Below are 18,552 nucleotides of genomic sequence, written 5' to 3' on the forward strand. Positions count from 1 at the left end.
CTGACTACATCAAGCAACTTGGAATCCTCCAAGTCACTAGTAGCCGTAGGCACCACAATAGGTTGGTTCAAATGAAAAGATGACACCACCTTCGGCAGAAATTGTGGACAAGTCCGCAATTCTGCCCTGTCCACATGGAAAACCAGATAGGGGCTTTTACATGACAAAGCCACCAATTCTGACACACGCCTAGCCGAAGCTAAGGCTAATATAGCATGACCACCTTCCACGTGAGATACTTTAGCTCCACGGTCTTAAGTGGCTCAAACCAGTGGGATTTCAGGAAACCCAACACCACGTTGAGATCCCAAGGTGCCACTGGTGGCACAAAAGGGGGTTGAATATGCAGCACTCCCTTAACAAACGTCTGAACCTCAGGAAGAGAAGCCAGTTCTTTTTGAAAGAAAATGGATAGGGCCGAAATCTGGACCCCAACTTCAAGCCCATAGTCACTCCCGCCTGTAGGAAGTGCAGGAACCGGCCCAGCTGGAATTCCTCTGTAGGGGCCATCCTGGCCTCACACCAGGCAACATATTTTCGCCATATACAGTGATAGTGTTTTGCGGTCACGTCCTTCCTAGCCTTTATTAGCGTAGGAATAACTTCATCCGGAATGCCTTTTTCCGTTAGGATCCGGCGTTCAACCGCCATGCCGTCAAACGCAGCCGCGGTAAGTCTTGGAACAGACAGGGCCCCTGTTGCAACAGGTCCTGTCTGAGAGGCAGAGGCCATGGGTCCTCTGTGAGCATTTCTTGCAGTTCCGGGTACCAAGTCCTTCTTGGCCAATCCGGAACAATGAGTATTGTTCTCACTCCTCTTTTTCTTACGATTCTCAGCACCTTGGGTATGAGAGGAAGGGGAGGAAACACATAGACCGACTGAAACACCCACGGTGTCACTAGTGCCTCCACAGCTATCGCCTGAGGGTCCCTTGACCTGGCGCAATACCTTTTTAGCTTTTTGTTGAGGCGGGATGCCATCATGTCCACCTGTGGCGGTTCCCATCGATTTGTAATCTGCGTGAAGACTTCTTGATGAAGTCCCCACTCTCCCGGGTGGAGGTCGTGCCTGCTGAGGAAGTCTGCTTCCCAGTTGTCCACTCCCGGAATGAACACTGCTGACAGTGCTTGCACGTGATTCTCCGCCCAACGAAGAATCCTGGTGGCTTCCGCCATCGCCACTCTGCTTCTTGTGCCGCCCTGGCGGTTTACATGAGCCACTGCGGTGATGTTGTCTGACTGAATCAGCACCGGTTGGTTGCGAAGCAGAGGCTCCGCTTGACTCAGGGCGTTGTATATGGCCCTTAGTTCCAGGATATTTATGTGCAGACAAGCCTCCTGACTTGACCACAACCCTTGGAAGTTTCTTCCCTGAGTGACTGCCCCCCATCCTCGGAGGCTCGCATCCGTGGTCACCAGGACCCAGTCCTGTATGCCGAACCTGCGGCCCTCGAGAAGGTGAGCACTGAGGCCACCACAGAAGAGACACCCTGGCCCTGGGGGATAGGGTGATCAGCCGATGCATCTGAAGATGCGATCCGGACCACTTGTCCAACAGATCCCACTGAAAAATCCTCGCATGGAACCTGCCGAAGGGAATGGCTTCGTATGATGCCACCATCTTTCCCAGGACTCGCGTGCAGTGATGCACCGACACCTGTTTCGGTTTTAAGAGGTCTCTGACTAGAGTCACGAGCTCCTGAGCCTTCTCCGCCGGGAGAAACACATTCTTCTGGTCGGTGTCCAGAATCATGCCCAGAAAGGGCAGAGGCGTCGTAGGAATCAGCTGCGATTTTGGGATATTCAGAATCCAGCCGTGCTGTTGCAACACTTCCTGAGAGGGTGCTACGCTGATTAGCAATTGCTCTCTGGACCTCGCCTTTATGAGGAGATCGTCCAAGTATGGGATAATTGTGACTCCTTGCTTTCGAAGGAGCACCATCATTTCTGCCATTACCTTGGTAAATATACTCGGTGCCGTGGAGAGCCCAAACGGCAACGTCTGGAATTGGTAATGACAGTCCTGTACCACAAATCTGAGGTACTCCTGATGAGGTGGATAAATGGGGACATGCAAGTAAGCATCCTTGATGTCCAGAGACACCATAAAATCCCCCTCTTCAAGGCTTGCAATGACCGCTCTGAGCGATTCCATTTTGAACTTGAATCTTTTCAGATAAATGTTCAGGGACTTTAAATTCAATATGGGTCTGACCGAACCGTCCGGTTTCGGTACCACAAACATTGTGGAATAGTATCCCCTTCCCTGTTGAAGGAGGGGAACCTTTACCACCACCTGCTGGAGATATAACTTGTGAATTGCCGCTAACACTACCTCCCTTTCCATGGGGGAAGATGGCAGGGCCGATTTGAGGTAACGGTGAGGGGGCATCACTTCGAATTCCAGCTTGTATCCCTGAGACACAATCTGTATAGCCCAGAGATCCACCTGTGAGCGAACCCACTGGTGGCTAAAATTTCGGAGACGCACCCCCACCGCTCCTGGCTCCACCTGTGGAGCCCCAGCGTCATGCGGTGGATTTAGTGGAAGCCGGGGAGGACTTCTGTTCCTGGGAACTAGCTGTATGGTGCAGCTTCTTTCCTCTACCCCTGCTTCTGGCAAGAAAGGATGCACCTCTGACTTTCTTGCTTTTTTGTGATCGAAAGGACTGCATTTGGTAATACGGTGCTTTCTTAGGCTGTGGGGGAATATATGGCAAAAAATTTGACTTCCCAGCCGTAGCTGTGGAAACTAGGTCCGAGAGACCGTCCCCGAACAATTCCTCACCCTTGTAAGGTAAAACCTCCATGTGCTTTTTAGAGTCGGCATCACCTGTCCATTGCAGAGTCCACAGGACCCTTCTGGCAGAAATCGACATTGCATTTATTCTAGAGCCCAGTAGGCAAATGTCCCTCTGGGCATCCCTCATATATAGGACAGCGTCTTTTATATGCCCCAGGGCAGTAAAATAGTATCCTTGTCCAAGGTATCCAGTTCCTCAGACAGATTATCTGTCCATGCTGCTACAGCACTACACATCTAGGCCGACGCAATTGCCGGCCTCAGTAGAGTACCTGAATGCGTATAAACAGACTTCAGGATACTTTCCTGCTTCCTATCCGCAGGATCCTTTAGAGAGGCCGTATCCTGTGACGGCAGGGCCACCTTTTTAGATAAGCGTGTCAGAGCTTTGTCTACCCTAGGGGAGGATTCCCAGCGCAACCTGTCCGTTGGCGGGAAAGGGTACGCCATAAGTAAACTTTTGGAAATCAGCACTTCCCTATCGGGGGAATCCCACGCTTTTTCACATAACTCATTTAACTCATGTGAAGGGGGAAAAGTCACCTCTTGCTTTTTCTCCCCATACATATAAACCCTCTTGTCAGGGACAGGGTTTACCTCTGATATGTGCAATACATCCTTCATTGCTATAATCATGTAGCGGATGGCTTTAGCCATTTTAGGCTGCAATTTTGCATCATCGCCATCGACACTGGAGTCAGAATCCGTGTCGATATCTGTGTCAACAATTTGGGATAGTGGGCGCTTCTGATACCCTGACGGCCTCTGCGCTGTAGGATCAGGCATGGGCTGAGACCCCGACTGTCCCAAGGTTTCAGCTTTATCCAACTTTTATGCAAGGAGTTTACATTATCATTTAACACCTTCCACATATCCATCCAATCAGGTGTCGGCGCCGTCGGCGGAGACACGTCATTCATCTGCACCTGCTCTGCCTCCACATCGCACTCCTCGTCAAACATGTCGACACAAGCGTACCGACACACCACACACACAGGGGATGCTCTATATGAGGACAGGACCCCCACAAGGCCTTTTGGAGAGACAGAGAGAGAGAGTATGCCAGCACACACCCCAGCGCTATATAACCCAGGAATCACACAGTAACTTAGTGTTTACCCAGTAGCTGCTGTATATATGATTGCGCTAAATTTATGTGCCCCCCCCTCTCTTTTTACCCTCTTTCTACTGTGAGTCTGCAGGGGAGAGCCTGGGGAGCTTCCTCTCAGCGGAGCTGTGGAGAGAAAATGGCGCTGGCGAGTGCTGAGGAAGAAGCCCCGCGATTTTGTGTAAAAATAATGGCGGGGGGCTCATGCATATCACAGTGCCCAGCTGTATATATGCTGCTTTTTGCCAGGAGGTACTCAATTGCTGCCCAGGGCGCCCCCCCCCTGTGCCCTGCCCCCTACAGTGACCGGAGTGTGTGGGTTAGTGTCGGAGCAATGGCGCACAGCTGCAGTGCTGTGCGCTACCTCATATGATTCTGCCGCCGATTTTGACGTCTTCTTGTTTCAACCCGCCGGCTTCTGTCTTCTGGCTCTGCGAGGGGGCCGGAGGCGCGGCTCCGGACGATCAAGGTTAAGTTCCTGTGTTCGATCCCTCTGGAGCTAATGGTGTCCAGTAGCCTAAGAAGCGCAACCTAGCCGCAGTTAGTAGGTTTGCTTCTCTCCCCTCAGTCCCACGTAGCAGAGAGTCTGTTGCCAGCAGAAGCTCTCTGAAAATAAAAAAAACCTAACTAAAATACTTTCTTAATAGCAAGCTCAGGAGAGCTCACTAAAATGCACCCAGCTCCTTCCGGGCACAGATTCTAACTGGGGTCTGGAGGAGGGGCATAGAGGGAGGAGCCAGTGCACACCAGTAGTACTAAATCTTTCAGAGTGCCCAGTCTCCTGCGGAGCCCGTCTATTCCCCATGGTCCTTACGGAGTCCCCAGCATCCACTAGGACGTTAGAGAAATACTATTTTCTCTTACGTCCGAGAGGATACTTGGAATCCATTTAGTACCACGTGGAAGTACCAAAGCTCCCAAACCGAGCGGGAGAGTGGTGAGGTTCCTGCAGAACTGATTGACCAAACTGAAGGTCCTCAGAGGCCAAAGTATCGAACTTGTAGAACTTTGCAAACGTGTTCGGACCTGACTAAGTAGCTGCTCGGCAGAGCTGTAAAGCCGAGACACCCTGGGCAGCCGCCCAAGAAGAACCCACCGACCTAGTAGAGTGGGCCTGTACAGATTTTGGAACTGGCAATCCTGCCGTGGAATAAGTATGTGGGATCGTGAGCTTGATCCAGCGTGCAATAGACTGCTTTGAAGCAGGACACCCAATTTTATTGGGATCATAGAGAACGAACAGTGAGCCGGATTTTCTGTGACAAGCTTTTCTCTTTACATACACCTTCAAAGACTTCACAACATCCAAAGACTTTGAAGTAGCAGAGGTGTGCAGAACACCTTTCAAGAACGTCTGGACCTCAGGGAGAGAAGCCAGTTGTTTCTGAAAGAAAATAGACAAAGGCGAAATCTGGACTGAACCTAGGCGTAGGCCCACATCCACTCCCGACTGCAGAAAAAGCAGGAAACGTCCCAGATGAAATTCCACAGCGGAATATTGTCTGCTCTCATACCAAGAGACATACTTCTTCCATATACGGTGGTAATGTTTAGACGTTACCCCCTTTCCTGGCTTGGTTCATAGTCGGGATGACCTTATCAGGAATCCCTCTCCTGGCTAGGATCAGCCGTTCAACCTCCATGCCGTTAAACGTAGCCGCGGTAAGTCTTGATAGACGAACGGGCCCTGTTGCAGAAGATCCTCGCGTAGAGGCAGAGGCCACGTATCTTTGAGGAGCATCTCCAAAAGGTCCGTGTACATAAGTATTGCTAGAACTGTTTCCCTTCTTATTCTTTTTAGAATTCTTGGGATCAGAGGAAGTGGAGGAAACACGTACACCAGCTGGTAGACCCATGGAGTCGTCAGAGTGTTTACCGCCACTGCCTGTGGGTCTCTCGACCTGGAACAATACAGATTGAGCTTCTTGTTGAGACGAGAGGCTATCATGTCGATTTGTGGATATCCCCACCGGCATGTGAAGCACCTTAACACTTCCGGGTGAAGGCTCCACTCCCTTGGGTGCAGGTCGTGTCTGCTGAGGAAGTCTGCTTCCCACTTGTCTACTCCCGGAATGAAGACCGCCGACAACGTCACGGCGTGTTTTTACGCCCAGAGAAGAATTCTTGACACCTTTGACATTGCTGCTTTGCTTTTCGTTCCGCCCTGTCGGCTTATGTACGTTACCGCCGTTACATTGTCCGACTGAACTTGAATGGCCTGATTCCGAAGTAGACATGAGGCCTGCAGAAGGGCATTGTAGACAGCCCTGAGTTCCAGGATGTTTATTGGAAGGACCATCTTCTTTGAAACTGCACCCCCTGGGTGAATGCTCCCCAACCTTTGAGGCTTGCGTCCGTGATTAGCAGAATCCAAAACCTCCAACCCTCAATGAGATGAGAAGTCTGTAGCCACCACAGAAGGGAGATCCTGGCGCAGCGAGCCCGCAAGGGGCTCATTTGTGCTCGCCCATCTGTCGGTATGCACAGATTTTGTTGGTGTGGCGACAGCACTGCATGATGCAGGAGCGTCCGCGGATGACCCGCCCTGTGTAGCCGACATTATATGGGATGTAGCCTTAGGGAGTAACAGTACAATATAGAAAGACAAACACAATACCAGCAAATAATCCCCTGTTATGTGACAGTAAACACAGAGAACAAAGAAAGGATTTAAGCGGTGTGGGGTGACTGCAAAACACAGTGAAAAATACAAAACAGTATACCCTGTGTAGCACTATATATTATATGAGACCCTGACGCACCTAGCTCCCAGGGTACAGAATACAGTGATAGCAATACGTGTGATACACAAGAATGGAATCCACACAGCAGCTACAGGAACACTCAGTCACAGGTACAATGCAGGAATTATTACAGATAAACAATAACACTGCACTGGACTAGTAAATTACATATAGATATGCATGTATACAGATATAACAATGCACAGTAAACACTGGATGTATATCACAGAATACTTGTACTAAATATTCAGATAGCAGTACACTTGCTCATAACACTGTCTAAAATGACATGTAGAATACTTAAGTGTCTGTAAATGCACAGCGCTGATGATACAGGGGCGGATTTACAGAGGAACAGCAGACAGGGAGGGGGGGGAGGGGGGGGGGGGGGGGGGGTTCTTCCCCCCCCCCCCCCCCCCCCTCTGCTGTTCCTCTGTAAATCCGCACCTGTATCATCAGCGCTGTGCATTTACAGACACTTAAGTATTCTACATGTGTTAGGACTGCTGACATCGGAGAAGCCTTTGCACGGCTCAGCAGCTAAACATGTCTTTGCAAACACGTGTGACTAATTCTCTGAAATTCTATTACCATATAGGTTCAGGTATGGTTACAGGTAATTTTTTAGTGTGCTGAGGAGATACCGGGGGGCGGGGGGGAAGCACCGCTCCTCTCTGTCTGCTGTTTGTCTGTGACCCCTCCCCCTTTCTAGCACCTGATCTAATTATCTCCAGGAATTATAGAGCAACTGGCATTTTTTGTCTGCATGGATTTACAGAGGAGACAGTGCCCAGTAGTCCCAGAGATCAGTCCAGCTATGTAATGGCGCCAAAAACTCTGGCAGGGAGTGAGGGAGAGAGAACTGCAGCTCCAGGTCAGGAACACCAGCAGTAGATGGCGCCCGGAGCTGGGGGAGGGGCTACAGGTCAGCGCCTTAACCCCTCTGCTGGACTTCACCACTGAGTACTGTGGAGCCTTTTGTAAACATATTTTCGTAAATCCGACCTGTGCTCCCTGCCCTGGTGGATATAGTGGGGTCCCTGTGCACCACAGTGTCCACGCAAACGGTGCGGTCCGTCTCCTGGGACCGCGACCGGATCACGATTTACTGGCGGATCCCACCTGGGGGACCCTCTTACCTCCTTCCCTTTAGTGCAGCCACGCGATCCTGCAGAGCGGCAGCGGTGGTGTGCCTGAAAACCGGTGTCTCTCCGCTGCAAGTACCCAGGAACCCGGACGCGGGATTATGTAGCGCCACTGAGGGATGTGATGGAGCCGCAGTAAAGCAGGTCATAAAGACATAGAAAGAACTGCGGCCCTTGAAGTCTTCTAAAAAGCTCTTTTCAGGGCTGCCTAGTGCAGCCCCACCTGTTAGTGACCTGCACTGCAGGCACCAACTTACAACCTGAGCTTTAATGCCTGGAGGCAGGGCTATAAAGGAGGTGGTGCAGTGCATCCTGGGAACAGTCAAAGCTTAAGCCTGTTGTTGCCTCGGCTCAAGATCCAACTCTACACCCGAAGTTGTTCCCTGTGGAATACCAGTGTACCCCGCTGCAGAAAATGCACTTATCTTTTTGTTTATTACATCTGATGATTTTGTGTCGCCACAAAATAGAAATTGTTAGATGTTTGCAGATAACGTAGAGAAAAGATTTTTCTCTACACTATTTGCTTTTCGATTTACATTGTAAGTGTCAAATAGCGCTGGTTATAGCGCATTTGACACTCACCACCGCTTCTTACAGCTCCCCTTAAGAGTCACATCCAAAGCACTTCTAGGAACTTTTCATTTAGAGTCATCCTGGTATTCTCTGGTGATGTATAGAATCACTGTGTTTAATATTACAATTACATGGTTCGATATCTTGCTACTATCTAGAACAAAAATAAGAATTTACTCACCGGTAAATCTATTTCTCGTAGTCCGTAGTGGATGCTGGGGACTCCGTAAGGACCATGGGGAATAGACGGGCTCCGCAGGAGACTGGGCACTCTAAGAAAGATTTAGTACTACTGGTGTGCACTAGCTCCTCCCTCTATGCCCCTCCTCCAGACCTCAGTTAAGGAAACTGTGCCCGGAAGAGCTGACATTACAAGGAAAGGATTTTGGAATCCAGGGTAAGACTCATACCAGCCACACCAATCACACCGTATAACTTGTGATAACTTACCCAGTCAACAGTATGAACAACAATAGAGCATCAACAATGGATGCCTACATAACGTAACCCTTTATTAAGCAATAACCATATACAAGTATAGCAGAAAGTCCGCACTTGGGACGGGCGCCCAGCATCCACTACGGACTACGAGAAATAGATTTACCGGTGAGTAAAATCTTATTTTCTCTAACGTCCTAGTGGATGCTGGGAACTCCGTAAGGACCATGGGGATTATACCAAAGCTCCCAAACGGGCGGGAGAGTGTGGATGACTCTGCAGCACCGAATGGGCAAACACAAGGTCCTCCTCAGCCAGGGTATCAAACTTGTAGAACTTAGCAAATGTGTTTGAACCCGACCAAGTAGCTGCTTGGCAAAGCTGTAATGCCAAGACCCCTCGGGCAGCCGCCCAAGAAGAGCCCACTTTCCTTGTGGAATGGGCTTTTATCAAGTTTGGATGCGGCAATCCAGCCACAGAATGAGCCTGCTGAATCGTGCTACAGATCCAGCGAGCAATAGTTTGCTTTGAAGCAGGAGCACCCAGCTTGTTGGATGCATACAGGATAAACAGCGAGTCAGTCTTCCTGACTCCAGCCGTCCTGGCTACATAGATCTTCAAAGCCCTGACTACAGCCGCAGACACCACAATAGGTTGGTTCAAATGAAAAGATGATACCACTTTCGGCAGAAATTGCGGACGAGTCCGTAATTCTGCCCTGTCCATATGGAAACCCAGATAGGGGCTTTTACATGACAAAGCCGCCAATTCTGACACACGCCTAGCCGAAGCTAAGGCCAATAACATGACCACCTTCCACGTGAGATACTTTAGCTCCACGGTCTTAAGTGGCTCAAACCAAACCAGTGGGATTTCAGGAAACCCAACACCACGTTGAAATCCCAAGGTGCCACAAAAGGGGGCTGAATATGCAGCACTCCCTTAACAAACGTCTGCACTTCAGGAAGAGAAGCAAGTTCCTTTTGAAAGAAAATGGATAGGGCCGAAATCTGGACCTTTATTGACCCCAACTTCAGGCCCATAGTCACTCCAGACTGTAGGAAGTGCAGGAACCGGCCCAACTGGAATTCCTCTGTAGGGGCCTTCCTGGCCTCACATCAGGCAACATATTTTCGCCATATACGGTGATAGTGTTTTGCTGTCACGTCCTTCCTAGCCTTTATCAGCGTAGGAATATCATCATCCGGAATGCCTTTTTCCGCTAGGATCCTGCGTTCAACCGCCATTCCGTCAAACGCAGCCGCGGTAAGTCTTGGAACAGACAGGGCCCCTGTTGCAACAGGTCCTGTCTGAGAGGCAGAGGCCATGGGTCCTCTGTGAGCATTTCTTGCAGTTCCGGGTACCAAGTCCTTCTTGGACAATCTGGAACAATGAGTATTGTTCTCACTCCTCTTTTTCTTACGATTCTCAGCACCTTGGGTATGAGAGGAAGAGGAGGAAACACATAGACCGACTGGAACACCCACGGTGTTACCAGGGCGTCCACCACTATCGCCTGAGGGTCTCTTGACCTGGCGCAATACTTTTGTAGCTTTTTGTTGAGACGGGACGCCATCATGTCCACCTGTGGCAGTTCCCATCGATTTGTAATCTGCGTGAAGACTTCGTGATGAAGTCCCCACTCTCCCGGGTGGAGGTCGTGCCTGCTGAGGAAGTCTGCTTCCCAGTTGTCCACTCCCGGAATGAACACTGCTGACAGTGCTTGCACGTGATTCTCCGCCCAACGAAGAATCCTGGTGGCTTCTGCCATCTCCACTCTGCTTCTTGTGCCGCCCTGGCGGTTTACATGAGCCACTGCGGTGATTTTGTCTGACTGAATCAGCACCGGTTGATTGCGAAGCAGAGGCTCCGCTTGACTCAGGGCGTTGTATATGGCCCTTAGTTCCAGGATATTTATGTGCAGACAAGCCTCCTGACTTGTCCACAAGCCTTGGAAGTTTCTTCCCTGAGAGACTACCCCCCATCCTCGGAGGCTTGCATCCGTGGTCACCAGGACCCAAGTCCTGTATGCCGAACCTGCGGCCCTCGAGAAGGTGAGCACTCTGCAGCCACCACAGAAGAGACACCCTGGCCCTCGGGGACAGGGTGATCAGCCGATGCATCTAAAGATGCGATCCGGACCACTTGTCCAACAGATCCCACTGAAAGATCCTCGCATGGAACCTGCCGAAGGGAATGGCTTTGTATGATGCCACAATCTTTCCCAGGACTCGCGTGCAGCGATGCACCGACACCTGTTTCGGTTTTAAGAGGTCTCTGACTAGAGTCACGAGCTCTTGAGCCTTCTCCGCCGGGAGAAACACCTTCTTCTGGTCCGTGTCCAGAATCACGCCCAGAAAAGGCAGACGCGTAGTAGGAATCAGCTGCGACTTTGGAATATTCAGAATCCAACCGTGCTGTTGCAACACTTCCTGAGAGTGTGCTACGCTGATTAGCAATTGCTCTCTGGACCTCGCCTTTATGAGGAGATCGTCCAAGTATGGGATAATTGTGACTCCTTGCTTTCGAAGGAGCACCATCATTTCTGCCATTACCTTGGTAAATATTCTCGGTGCCGTGGAGAGCCCAAACGGCAATGTCTGGAATTGGTAATGACAGTCCTGTACCACAAATCTGAGGTACTCCTGATGAGGTGGATAAATGGGGACATGCAAGTAAGCATCCTTGATGTCAAGAGACACCATAAAATCCCCCTCTTCCAGGCTTGCAATGACCGCTCTGAGCGATTCCATTTTGAACTTGAATCTTTTCAGATAATGTTCAGGGATTTTAAATTCAATATGGGTCTGACCGAACCGTCCGGTTTCGGTACCACAAACATTGTGGAATAGTATCCTCTTCCTTGTTGAAGGAGGGGAGCCTTGACCACCACCTGCTGGAGATATAACTTGTGAATTGCCGCTAACACTACTTCCCTTTCTATGGGGGAAGCAGGCAGGGCCGATTTGAGGTAACGGTGAGGGGGCATCACTTCGAATTCCAGCTTGTATCCCTGAGACACAATCTGTATAGCCCAGGGATCCACCTGTGAGCGAACCCACTGGTGGCTGAAATTTCGGAGACGCACCCCCACCGCTCCTGGCTCCACCTGTGGAGCCCCAGCGTCATGCGGTGGATTTAGTGGAAGCCGGGGAGGACTTCTGTTCCTGGGAACTAGCTGTATGGTGAAGCTTCTTTCCTCTACCCCTGCCTCTGGCAAGAAAGGACGCACCTCTCACCTTCTTGCTTCTCTGTGATCGAAAGGACTGCATTTGGTAATACGGTGCTTTCTTAGGCTGTGAGGGAATATATGGCAAAAAGTTTGACTTCCCAGCCGTAGCTGTGGAAACTAGGTCCGAGAGACCGTCCCCAAACAATTCCTCACCCTTGTAAGGTAACACCTCCATGTGCTTTTTGGAGTCGGCATCACCTGTCCATTGCAGAGTCCACAGGACCCTTCTGGCAGAAATTGACATTGCATTTATTCTAGAGCCCAGTAGGCAAATGTCCCTCTGGGCATCCCTCATATATAGGACAGCGTCTTTTATATGCCCCAGGGTCAGTAAAATGGTATCCTTGTCTAAGGTATTCATTTCCTCAGACAGAGAATCTGTCCATGCTGCTACAGCACTACACATCCAGGCCGATGCAATTGCCAGCCTCAGTATAGTACCTGAGTGTGCATAAACAGACTTCAGGATACTTTCCTGCTTCCTATCTGCAGGATCCTTTAGGGCGGCCGTATCCTGTGACGGCAGGGCCACCTTTTTAGATAAGCGTGTCAGAGCTTTATCTACCCTAGGGGAGGATTCCCAGCGCATCCTGTCCGTTGGCGGGAAAGGGTACGCCATAAGTAAGCTTTTGGAAATCAGCACTTTCTAATCGGGGGAATCCCACGCTTTTTCACATAATTCATTTAATTCATGTGAAGGGGGAAAAGTCACCTCTTGCTTTTTCTCCCCATACATATACACCCTTTTGTCAGGGACATGGTTTACCTCTGATATGTGCTATACATCCTTCATTGCTATAATCATGTAGCGGATGGCTTTAGCCATTTTAGGCTGCAATTTTGCATCATCGTCATCGACACTGGAGTCAGACTCAGTGTCGATATCTGTGTCAACCATTTAGGATAGTGGGCGCTTCTGATACCCTGACGGCCTCTGCACTGTAGGATCAGGCATGGGCTGAGACCCCGACTGTCCCAAGGCATCAGCTTTATCCAAACTTTTATGTAAGGAGTTTACATTATCATTTAACACCTTCCACATATCCATCCAATCAGGTGTCGGCGCCGTCGGCAGAGACACGTCATTCCTCTGTACTTGCTCTGCCTCCACATAGTCCTCTTCGTCAAACATGTTGACACACGCGTACCGACACCACACACACAGGGGATGCTCTATATGAGGACAGGACCCCCACAAGGCCTTTTGGAGAGACAGAGAGAGAGTATGCCAGCACACTCCCCAGCGCTATATGATCCAGGAATCACACAGTAACTTAGTGTTTACCCAGTAGCTGCTGTATATATATTAAATGCGCTAAATTTATGTGCCCCCCCTCTCTTTTTACCCTTTCTACCGTGAGTCTGCAGGGGAGAGCCTGGGGAGCTTCCTCTCAGCTGAGCTGTGGAGAGAAAATGGCGCTGGTGAGTGCTGAGGAAGAAGGCCCCGCACCCTCAGCGGCGGGCTTCTGTCCCGCGATTTTGTGTAAAATTAATGGCGGGGGCTCATGCATATAACAGTGTCCAACTGTATATATGCTGCTTTCGCCAGGAGGTATCTAATTGCTGCCCAGGGCGCCCCCCCCTGCGCCCTACAGTGACCGGAGTGTGTGGGCACAATGGCGCACAGCTGTAGTGTTGTGCGCTACCTCATATGAAGACAGGAGTCTTCTGCCGCCGATTTCGACGTCTTCTTTCTTCAACCCGCCGGCTTCTGACTTCTGGCTCTGCGAGGGGGACGGCGGCGCGGCTCCGGGAACGGACGACAAGGTCAGGTCCTGTGTTCGATCCCTCTGGAGCTAATGGTGTCCAGTAGCCTAAGAAGCGCAACCTAGCCGCAGTTAGTAGGTTTGCTTCTCTCCCCTCAGTCCCACGTAGCAGAGAGTCTGTTGCCAGCAGAAGCTCTCTGAAAATAAAAAAACCTAACTAAAATACTTTCTTATTAGCAAGCTCAGGAGAGCTCACTAAAAGCACCCAGCTCTGGCCGGGCACAGATTCTAACTGAGGTCTGGAGGAGGGGCATAGAGGGAGGAGCCAGTGCACACCAGTAGTACTAAATCTTTCTTAGAGTGCCCAGTCTCCTGCGGAGCCCGTCTATTCCCCATGGTCCTTACAGAGTCCCCAGCATCCACTAGGACGTTAGAGAAAAATGTAAATCATTGTCTTTCTGGTTTTGTTATTATATTATGCACAGTGTACAGTACATTGTCAGCATACCGGATATCTTGATAAGGAACAAAATCTTTATCCACAAATGTCTCATTGATTTTCTTCACTACATCCATTCCTTCTGTTACTTCCCCAAACACTGTGTGCACACCATTCAGATAATCCAGATTCTCGCCTGTAGTAATAAGAAACTGAAAACAAAGATCTCATTATGTAACTCTGCATTTAGGGGCACAATTAGCACTGCACCATCACAACCAATGATACGTTTTCATTATATACAGTATGTTGAGAAATTATTCTTAATTCAAGTACCGTATTTTCCCCTCAGAAAAGCTGACACTACATCACAATATTTGAAAGCGCCTAATAATGTTAAAGTAGAGATATTACATTCAAGAAATGGGTAGCAACATAAAAGGGGAAGGAGTCTAACCAATACCAATTTGACAAATGTCTGTGAGCCGTTATCTGTAACCTGTCTGACTTCAGTCTCCTTGTCTTTTTCTGTCCAGCCTTTCTGGACTTACAGGTAAACATCAAATGGATTCGAGATTATAGAGATCAATGTTCTTGCTTCTCTTCAAGATTTGGGGAAGACTATTTTAGCCCCTTTTCTAAGTAACGAGAATAGTGTAAAGGGGCATACAAACGTGTGATTCTGCCTATAGGCAGATTTGCACTATGTGATTTCCCTTGATCACCCCAGAGCAAAAAACCACCGATACTGACTATACACACATTGCGATTTTGGCTCTGTGCGATTTTTGCTATGGTCAGTTTTAACTATACGATGTACTAGATTGTACACTTTATTGTCAAAACTGACCTGCCTGCAGTGTCTATTTTTACTTGCTACACCGACCCTACGACAGGTGTATACACGGTGCGACATATAGTTCATATCGGTAGTTAAATTGCACCGTGTGTATGCCCCATAAGTCTAGTTTTTTTGCTTAGTTGCCATTTACCTACTATAGCTTCATAATAATTACTACTGTTTTCTTCATAAAAGTGAAACTTACAAATGAACATGGTCTATATAGCAAAGAATGAAGACACAGGACTTCCCTTCAGCCCTCACCTGTGATCCATGCTGATCGCTACCATTATTCACCATTGACACTGTTCCCATTTTCTTGTGCTTTATTCTTGGTATTTTTTCAGATTCAAAATAATGAGCCTGTTCACCATACAGTTTACTAAAAGAAAAAGAAGATAGTTAACCCCTTTGCTTCTGAGGTTTTTCTCCCCCTTGCGCAGAGGTAATTTTTCTCCATTTGCACTTGTCACATTCCAACATCAATATCACTGATTTATTTATTTTTATATGGTACCTACACAATTATACCTTGTTTTTATATTTCAGATGACGTGGTATTTTCAGAAAATGCATTTACTTGTTTTACTCATCCTAACATGTCAAAAATATTTTAACCCAAATTTGCAAAAAAAAAAAAAAAAAACCTGTTTGTTTTTTTTATTAAAATTTCAAGAACAAGAGCCAAAAGCACCAGAAAATGGGATTTTTCACTCACTGTAAAATCTCTTCCTCGGAATCCATCTGGGGGACACTGCGTCATGACCTCTGTGTGGGCTATGGAGGTTAGGCACAAAAAACACTAAAGCTGACACCTCCCGCCTCTATCCCCTCCCACCTCCAGCAGAGCCTCAGTCTACCTTTAGCCAAGCCGCATGGAGTAAGCAGACAAGAAACAATGCAAGAAAACCAGACAAGAAGGGAGGGATCGCAAGGTCCCCCGGATGGATTCCGAGGAAAAGATTTTACAGAGTGTAAAAAAATCCCATTTCCCCTATCATCTGGAGGACACTGCATCATGACCTCTGGGAATTCCCAAAGCAAGCTAACCGAGAGGGGGTGGCATCTGGCAGAGCTGTACTTAAGTACGGGCATACAGAGATTCCTTTAAACCAAGGGTATGGAACCGATAAAATTTTGTAAAGGTGCGCACAGACGACCAGGACAGTGGTTCTACAGAGACATCATGGCGAAAGCCCAAGATATCCCAACAGCACATGTTGAATGAGCTTTTAAATGGAGCCGGAACAGGGAGATACGAAGTCACGTTGGTCTGACGGATAGCCGACGTTATCCAACGAGCCACAGTGTTCTTGGAGGCCAGCCAACCCTGCTTAGGAGCATCGACAACGACCAAAAGACTCTCCATGCATTGTATCGACGCCGTACGGGACAAACAGATCTTCAAAGACCATACAACATCGCAAGAGAAGCAGCCTCCTGCGAAGGCCAGAAGAACAATGTCTTGGTTGAGATGGAACAGACACACCACTTTAGGCAAAAAAAAAAAAGAGGGCCTCGTCCGCAAAACCACACAGTCAGTATGAAAAAAAGAGAAGAGGCGCCTTGCAAGACAAGGCGGCTAGCTCGGAAACCTTCTGAGCAGAGGCAATGGGCAAGAGAAAGACCACTTTCAGGGTCAAAAACCGCAAGTCCACGAATCCAGACGCTCGAACGGCAGTTTCTAAATAGCCATGAGGACCAAATTCAAATCCCAAGGAGGGACAGGAGGCACGTATGGCAGCTGTATCAGCAAAACACCCTGAAGAAAACAGCGAACATCTGGAAGGTTAGCCAACCTTTGCTGAAAAAGAACAGACAAGGCAGGGACTTGTCCTTTAAGAGAGGAGAGTCGGAGGCCTCTAGACAAACCGTCCGGGAGGAATCCCAAAAGGCGCGGAAGGCGAAATACCGCCGCTGAGAGACTCTTCCGCTCACACCACGCAATGTATAAATGCCAAATCCAGTAATAAATCCTGACAGTCTTCAGAGCATAAAGCATATTATTTATAACAGAGGAGGACAAACCCTTAGACCTTAAGATGCTGGTTTCAAGAACCACACCATCAAAACCAGATGAGGTAAATCATGGTGACAACATGGTCCCTGAAGAAGAAGATCTGGTTTAAGGGGAAGGCGGTATGGGGGTTTGGCCGCCATGTCTTGAATCTGAGCATACCAATGGCGACAGGACCAATCTGGAGCAATGAGGAAGACCGGAAGTGCCAAGGAGCCATCATGAAGTCCACGAAATCAGCCCGAGGATCTCTGGTGCTAGCTTCATACTGGGGAAGCTTGTTGTTGAGTCGAGACGCCATCAAGTCAATGTCAGGCCGACCCCATATGGAGATCAGAGACAGAAAGACTTCCTGATTAAGCTCCCATTCCCCGGGATGAAGTGTGCCAACTGAAGAAGCCGGCCTCCCAATTTTCTACTCTGGGGATGAAAACCACTTATATCGCCAGAACACACAGCTCCGCCCACCGGAGAACATGGGTTACTTCTCGCATGGCTCTCCAACTGTGAGTCCCACCTTGCTTGTTTATGTAGGCGACGGCTGTCGCGTTGTCTGACTGAACGCGAACAGGATGTCCCTGAAGAAGGTCCTGAAGTTAGGTCAAGCTGTTGCGAAGTGCCTGAAGTTTGAGTATGTTTATTTGTAGTGTCGCCTCCGTCCTGGACCACCGACCCTGAAGATGGTGGTGACGAAACACTGTGCCCCAACCCGTGATGCTGGCATCTGTAGTAACTGTCTCCCAATTCCAAATGGAGAACGGAGACTCATTTGTCAGATTCGGTGCATGAAGCCACCACTGGAGAGAGTGACGTGTCTGAGGCGACAAGCAGAAAAGCTGCGTGTCCAACCTGAAGTTCATGGGGGACCACTGACACAGAATCTGAGTTTGCAACGTCCTGGCATGGAAGCGTGAAAATGGAACCGCCTCGAAGGCAGCCCAAAACAATTGCATGCAGCGGAGTACCGACACCCTCGGTAGGTGGAGAAGAGTGTGTATCCGGGACTGGAGATCCTGTACCTTTTCGTGAGGAAGAAAGACCTGAACACTGGTGTCGAAGAGAAGGCCCAGGAACACCATACGTTGCGATGGTAGAAGTCGTGACTTGGGAAAGTTGATTATACAACAGAGGGATTGGAGCATCTGCAACGTCAGCTCGATGTGTGACTTGAGTAGAGCCTCGGACAGGTCCATGAGTAATAAAGCGTCCAGGTAAAGGGTGATACTGACACCCTGTCTTAGTAACAATGTGACTGTGTGAGCAATCATTTTTGTGAAGACTCTGGGAGCTGTGGAGAGGCCGAAAAGCAGAGCCTGGAACTGGTAGTGGAAAGAGCCCACCGTGGAGCGTAGAAGGTGGTGTTGTCCTTTCCAAATTAGTACACGGAGGTATGCGTCCTTTATGTCGATGGACGCCAAAAATTTTTTGATTCCATGGCCAGGATGACTGAACGGATAGATTCCATCTTGAACTTGTCCAAGCGAAGGTATGGGTTCAGCAACTT

General features: G+C 49.1%; 1 protein-coding gene across 1 annotated transcript in view; it reads right to left on the bottom strand.

The window, feature by feature from the left end:
* The window catches only part of PPIL4 (peptidylprolyl isomerase like 4), a 209,578-nt gene that overhangs the window by 104,121 nt on the left and 86,905 nt on the right, over nt 1–18,552 (bottom strand). Inside the window, exons 4-5 of the mRNA XM_063917508.1 lie at nt 15,296–15,413; nt 14,260–14,402 (exon numbers count right to left, since the gene is read on the bottom strand). Coding sequence (XP_063773578.1) covers nt 14,260–14,402; nt 15,296–15,413 — 261 coding nt within the window. The remainder of the gene's footprint in view (nt 1–14,259; nt 14,403–15,295; nt 15,414–18,552) is intronic.

Source organism: Pseudophryne corroboree, chromosome 4, assembly GCF_028390025.1.
Source record: "Pseudophryne corroboree isolate aPseCor3 chromosome 4, aPseCor3.hap2, whole genome shotgun sequence".
Taxonomy (NCBI): Eukaryota; Metazoa; Chordata; class Amphibia; order Anura; family Myobatrachidae; genus Pseudophryne; species Pseudophryne corroboree.